The sequence below is a fragment of the Fundulus heteroclitus genome, chromosome 10 (genome assembly GCF_011125445.2).
Source record: "Fundulus heteroclitus isolate FHET01 chromosome 10, MU-UCD_Fhet_4.1, whole genome shotgun sequence".
NCBI lineage: Eukaryota > Metazoa > Chordata > Actinopteri > Cyprinodontiformes > Fundulidae > Fundulus > Fundulus heteroclitus.
In genome coordinates this window covers 20,065,644-20,072,714 of record NC_046370.1, presented here as the reverse complement: position 1 = coordinate 20,072,714, position 7,071 = coordinate 20,065,644, and the positions used below count along the sequence as shown (strand labels likewise).

Here is a 7,071-nt window from a genome sequence, read left to right as displayed (position 1 = left end):
ACATAAACACAGATCTATCCACAGCATCTCAGTTGGATCTAGTTATGCACTAGGTCGTCCTAACAAATGGATGTTTTGATGTAAACCATTCAGCTATAGTTATGGTTGAAAGTTGTGACTGCTAGCAGGTTTCTTCCAGGATTTTCCTGTATTTACCTGAAGCTTTCGATCAGCTCTGACCAGCATCTATGCCACGACTCAGGAGTGTGTTTCTCTATGGGGATGATGTGTTTAGGGTGATTTCTAGTTATTTTTTTCACCACACAGTTACCAAAAGTTTCATTTTGTACCCATATGACCAGACCATGCTCTTTCACAAACTTTGTGTCGCCTACTGGACATTTGGTAAACTGCTAAGAGGACATTCTTTAGCTTACTTGTAACAATTTAATAACAATGACATAGTCTGAGGTGTGAAATTAGTAGTTCTCCTGTCAACAGATTCTCCACCTGACCTGTGGATCTCTGCAGCTCCTCCAGAGTTACCACTGACCTATTAATGCTCTCTTCACTCAGCCCATCAGTTTAGGTGGACTGTCATGTCTTGTTAGGTTTACAGTTGTGCTATGCTCTTTACATTTTCAGATCATGGACTTACCAGAGATCTATGTGGGATGTTTGAAACCTGAGATGTTGTTTTATAACCTCACCACAACTTTATCTCGGACCTCGGGACATGACATAAATTAAACAGAAGTTTGTGGTTATCTGAGGAACCATGAGGAAGAGAAAGATATTCACCTGCTATCTCATTCCACATTTGTTAACTGCTGCCACCTACTGTTCATTCGCGGAATAACAATTATATCTGATGCAATATTTAACAATAAAAACACTTTTTATTGGCAAAAAATTTACAGAAATTCCCAACCCAACTTTAAGACAATCGCTTTGATGATGCCGTCTGACAGGATTAGTCGTCACGAGTGGTTAATTGATTTACAGTTTAGTCCCACTGATCTTCAGCGATGTTCAACCTTAAGCCTTGTGGATACAGACAACACTTCCCGCTGCAGATCAAAAGCATGTGTCATAGACAGGGAAAAATAACCACAGTGTTGAAAATACTCTGTATTTAAGGTTAATCAGCATGAGATATGCCGAGCCTTTTCCCTATGAGGCTGAGCTGATCTACGAGGGGAACACATGGTAGATTAGGTAATCTTCTTGAGGAGCGTCAGAGTGAGAAACGCTAAATTTCAGAAAATACTTTTAAGATGAGGGAAGAAACTCGCCACAAAGCGAGAGCAGAGTTTCTGTTTTATTATCCCGGGATTAAAGGTTCACTTCACCCAAATTAGAAAGAAAACATGTTCTCACGCAGTCCTGATGCACACTCAATAATCACAAAAAAACATATTTTTCTTGCAGCAGACAAAACAACAAGCTGTCAGGCGTTAAGCTGTCCATGGATTAAATCTTCAAACAACCTGAAAATTCAGATAAAACCAGAGCGTGGCAGGATAAAACAAGGATGACTGAGAGTTCACGTGTTTTCTTCAGCAATTTGGATGAAGTGATCCTGTCAGCGCTGGACTCTCATCCACAGATCACTTAAACAGAATAAAGTAGTTACATATGGTGTACATGCATTGCATTGATTAAAATGACTTCGTAGTAAACATGATGCACGGCTTAAACAGGTTAGGCACAATTACGTGATCTCACGGGTCTTCGAGGCTCACAAGGCGCTGCAGGTGAACCGGTCCAGCCTATCAGAACTGACCTGCAGCAGACGAAGACAACCGGCCCGTCAGACGGGTTGCCTGCGAGCCGCCACAGGCCTGTAAGGTAGAAAAAACATCGGCCGCTAAACGTGTGCGGGGTTGTTGGTTTGCGACGGAGGTCGGCTCTGTTCCTACAAGGCAAGCAGCTCGCGCTCCGGCTTCTTCCTGGGACGATCGTTCTCTGAAACTGAAACACAACCACACGTTCAGTGAGGATGGACGCTGCGATGAGAGGAGAGAGGCTGTCGGATTTAAACTGACTGAACCCCCTGAAGGTTTTATAACACAGAGCACAGAGTGTTAAGGTAGTGTAAAAGTTTCAGCATCCACGTATAAAGGCACCACCATGGGTTTGTGTCTGACATGGTCCTATAACCCTTCTAAGATCGGTGGGAACCAGCAGCTGCTTCTCTAAGGTAGTCGCTATAGTCTTTTCATATTTGATTGAGCAGAAAACTGACAGAAATTCCACCACAGGTGTTTATGGGTAATGAGAAGATCTTATCACCCTTCACAGATGAGTTGGCAGCAACAGTTCCTCCTTTAATGTCACTGCTGTTGTCTTCCCACCCTGGCATTGTGTAAACACACCGCTGACCAACACAACACAAATATAACGATTTCTTTCTCACGGTTTGCTCCTCAAATTGTCTCACAACCGTTTCCAGATTCATTGGCAGCTATATTTCACATTCTAAGGTCATTGTTGATGTCTTTGTATAGTTGGGTAATGTTAACACTCCACCAACAAGCAAACTACTAAATCTCTTGCTTTCAAGTCAGGAGCGCTGCAAATATTATGGTAATTGTTATGTAAAATCTCTCCACAGTGCTTCTGGATGCAGGAATCACGTTGTGCAGGCATCAATCCTCGGATACACGACAGCTCAGCTCATAGAAGGTGCTCTCGGGAACATCAGGGAGATTAAAATGTAGGATTCTGCTAAAGGAACCCAGGAGCAACAACAGACCTGGTGTCTTCTCGGCAGCCTTAGGGACGTCTGGCAGCGGCTCTGAAGGAACCTCGGGAAGCTTGACGTCTTCCTGAAGGAATAAGATCAGAAAGCGTCCTGATGAGCATCGATCTCCCTTCAGCTCTCTGCGAGTTTGATTTCTAACAGACCTGAGTGATGGCTTCCAGCTCAGCCAGAACAGCATCCTCATCCTCCTGCGACAAGGAACCGGCCAGCATGTCGTCGATTTGCTGCACAGAGACGAACGTGTGTTGGGGGGTGAAATCGACTAAATCCATGGTGCTCCAGATGTGTGAAGGTCACCTTGGCAAAAACACTTACCCTCTGGTACTCGATGGCATCTTGTGTTTCATCCATGATCCTCTCTACATCTTCAATCGACATCGCCTGTCGTGGGGGAGAAATCACAGGACATCAGGTCTCCGACATAACGCTGGGCCCACATCTTCTAAACACAGCAAAAAAAATCTCCCACCTCATGCATTTTCTTCAGACACTCGTTTCCAACTTTCAGCCCGTCAATGACTTTCCTCTCAATCTGAACAAACTCCAGGTCCTGGACCTGAAAGGAGCAGGAAGCGCAGGAGTCAGAGATGTTTGGGCGGGCAGCGGAGCGTCGCCGGCGTCACTCACCATTCGCTCCAGATTGCTGATCTGGTTCTCCGTCTTGTCCAGGAGCTGCTCCTGGTATCGCTTCTTCTTCAGCAGGAGGAGGGCTTTCCTGTTCGGTATAAACCAGAGTCAGTGATGCAACACAACCTAACACTGAGTGTGTGTAAAACAGAGCCACAGCACAGAGAGCAGAAGCTTCAGCTCTGGTGCTTTTATAGGACAGTTTTCTTTCAGTCCGCTCAGAAAGAAAAAAAAATACTTAATTTGCAGTAAAAGATTTTTATTCCTCTAGGCTGAGAACTTGTGTTCATGCAGCACATGCTTAATGATCTGCGACGATCACGCCGTACGCAAAGTAACTTGGGAATTGTTTGAAAACACATGAACATATAGAGATGCTGTGGACCGTACTGCAACCTCTGTCAATAGAGGGCAGCTCGTTTTTAATCGCCTGTGAAAACGCTGGAGTCCAAACACGTTAGAACGCACATCACTAAAACAGCTCTGCAGGGGGGGCTGGGGTTGAAGTGCTGTTTTCAGGGCGGCACACTTCGGATTAGACCTTCTGAAAGCATTTCCTTTGGAAATCAAGCTCCCAGAGTCAGATTTTGTCAGATTATACCTCCGAATCTGACACCTTTTTAGACAAAACCTGAACAAATAGGCTGTGTGATCTGGATTTCTTGTCGCGTTTTAAAACGGCTTGTAGTTCTTTTCCTGTTTTTCCAAGCGGGTCATATCAACGTCTATGAGTTCACAAGGGTTCTTTTTTTTTTTAGGATCGATCCTCTCTCTGCTTTACGTACTACTTCTTGTAGAGGTAATAAATGCGTTTAACGTCCGTCAACTCATTTACACAGAAGCCATTCAGTTGCACAGCTCCCTTTAAAGACTCTGAGTTACAAACATGATCAAACCTACCGGACGGTTTGTCAGGCATTAAAAAACACTAGTCTAAGAGACTCTGCTGCTGTCTCGACCATGTCTCCAAGGAACTGATTCCACGGGAACTGCTTCTACAACCTCCAAGAAAGCTGCCAAAACCAGAACTCACATCTTAAACTGGGCCTATTGCTGCAAATTTAAAATGAAAGTGAGTTTGGTCTTTAAGTTCTTCCTGTCAAACGAGGTTCTAATGATTGCTACCCGACCTTTTCTCGTCAGTACACCAGTGATTTTCATGTCACTCACTCCTTCCTGCCATCTTTGAGCAGCTGTCTGGCCAGCTGTCTCTCCTTCTCCAGCTGCAGGGTGATCTTCTTCTGGTACTGCCTCAGCTTGTCTCTCTGCTGCTTCAGTTGCTGCGGAAACGAAACAAACACGTTTCACGGACACACGTCAAAGTTTCGGCGTTTGGCTGATCGGGCTCAGATCTTATATGATACTGTAAGAAACGCAAGAAACTATCCAGTAAAGAAAAGCTAATATTCGTCCTGTCTGAGAGAAACATATAAAAGCAAAATCTGTGTTAATTTTAGTTATTTTTCCAAATAGGCCGAATTGCCAACAGGTGGAAAAAAAGTTAATAAAACGCGGGTTTGATTGTTACATATATCTGTGGGCCATTCCTAAAGCGGAAAGGTGTTGAATAATTCTGATTCCTACGCGGAGTTTGTGGGGACAGTAAGTGAAGTTAGCCCGCTGCTAATCTGGACACCTTCTTCCTACCAGGATGGCTTTATCTTGCTCCGTCACCCGCGACTGTTTCTTTTTTCCAAACAGGTTTCCCATCCTGACACAGCATTCCAGCTCCAGGACCAGGGAAATTAAAAACAGGAGTCGAAAAGCAAACAGTTTTCTAAAAGCAGGGCAGATTCTCCTCCATTATTGCTGAAGTCATCCGAGTCCACACCCACACCCGGAAGAGCCGAGGCTGGGCGGAGACAGCTTCTAAAAGAGACACTCACGTGGAATCAAATTCTGAAAACAAGATATTATATTCACATTCAAATGCTATACTTTTTCAGTAATTTTCTTTTTTAACATGCTGATTGTTCGGACATAGACGAGTAGTCGAAATTTCAAAACGGTGTCAGTTTCTCATTCAAATACACGTACTGCCATCTGGTGGACAAGTCAGAAAACTGCAGGCAAATGCACTCAAGCACAACTGAACTGAACTAAAGTGCTGAACATTCATCATAGAACACAAATATAAGAAAATACATAAAATATATCGCTATATATATATATATATATATATATATATATATATATATATATATATATATATATATATAATATAATATATATATATATATATATATATATATATATATATATATATATATATATATATATATATATATATATATATATATATATAAAACAAAATGTTTGATTGAAGCTCAGTGCAGTAGAATGGGTATCTTATATGTGTGCAGTAATATATGTAGATCCTACAGCTAGGCTGTGTAACAATTAATTGATTCTATAGATACATTTGTTGATGTTGGCCAGGTCTCCCTTGCAAAAGAGATTTTTAATCTCAATGGGTATAACCTGGTTAAATAAAGGATAAATAAAATGTTGTGGACTTGATAATTGTGACATGGGCGGCATGTTTTATATATAATGTTTAAATGTCTATCACGTGGAAGGTATTTACATGATATGTGATTGTTATTCTAATTTTATTTCATTCCATTGTTTTGTGCAGACATTTGTTGTTTACATGTCTGAAATATAGATTTGATACATTCAACTCATTGGAGGACTCCATGTGTCAAGGGGAAGTCAATGAAGCACTGATGGTGTGTCTGTAATTCAAAACCTGTCTAAATAAACTTTTTTTTTTTTTTAAGATTCATTGGTTGATTTCATTTCATGTGGAATGAAAGTCAGAAAATTAGCGAATAAAATCTGGAAATGTAGCTTTTTTCCCCCATACTCAGTCTTTTTTCTATTATTATTCAGACCTGGACAATGCAAAATACTAAAACAAATGTAGGTGTAGGAACCTGGCAGCCCACCTCTTGGGTTAAGGTAATGGGTATTAAGTAAAGTTGGGATAGTTTTTACCGTTCAGTTGTATCAGAACCTTTGGTTTTTCTCTGTCTCAAAAGTTATATAATTTGTCTGTTGATCTAAAATACAATATCTCAATCATCACAAACAATCCCTATCCTTGCGAATCTTGTTGAGTGCCTGAAGATGACTCTTCACTAGAAACCCTGGCTTATAAAATGCTTGCCTATAAATACTATAAACATATGCTTACCCTCCTGCCTGAATAGCTGGGTGCTGGTTTAAAGTTTGTGGTGTAAAAAAAACTTTATTATGAACACTGCAAACAAACAGCTCCCCACGTGACAGAGGATTGCTGGAGGAAGATAAGTTATTATTCATAGCTGTGAAATACCTGTCTGTCTGATAGGATCTAAACCGTTAAAGCACTGAGCCAAAAATTCCAACGTGGCTTAAGCGAGACAGGACAAAATGATTAACAGTGTCAAAGGCTGCTGTGAGGACCAGCAGCACCACAACAGGGCACCTACCATCAACACACATAGCACTGTCATTCTGTTATTTTAGTAAGGTAGACCTTGTGCTCAGTCACAGTCTGAAGCCATGCTGAAAAAAACAAAAATACAATTACCTTCTAAAAATTACTCTAGTTGTGCAAAAACAATTATGTCTAAAACATTGGAAAGCAAAGCTAATGAGAAATAGGCCTAAAATTAGCTAAAACCAAGAGGTCCAAATGAGGTTTTCATGTCTGGATTTTTTTAAGAAGTGGCATGTTTAACTGTTTGAAG

The 7,071-nt window shown here is 41.4% G+C and overlaps 1 protein-coding gene across 1 annotated transcript; it reads right to left on the bottom strand.

The window, feature by feature from the left end:
* Positions 1-819: 819 nt before the first annotated feature.
* Positions 820-5,192, bottom strand: LOC105939499 (charged multivesicular body protein 6). Its single transcript, XM_012881706.3, has 8 exons — positions 4,982-5,192; positions 4,505-4,614; positions 3,335-3,422; positions 3,177-3,263; positions 3,023-3,088; positions 2,851-2,931; positions 2,699-2,771; positions 820-1,914 (listed from the first exon to the last, which is right to left on the bottom strand). Exons 1-8 carry the CDS (start codon positions 5,042-5,044, stop codon positions 1,859-1,861), a joined length of 624 nt encoding a protein of 207 aa, XP_012737160.2. The 5' UTR covers positions 5,045-5,192; the 3' UTR covers positions 820-1,858.
* Positions 5,193-7,071: the final 1,879 nt, after the last annotated feature.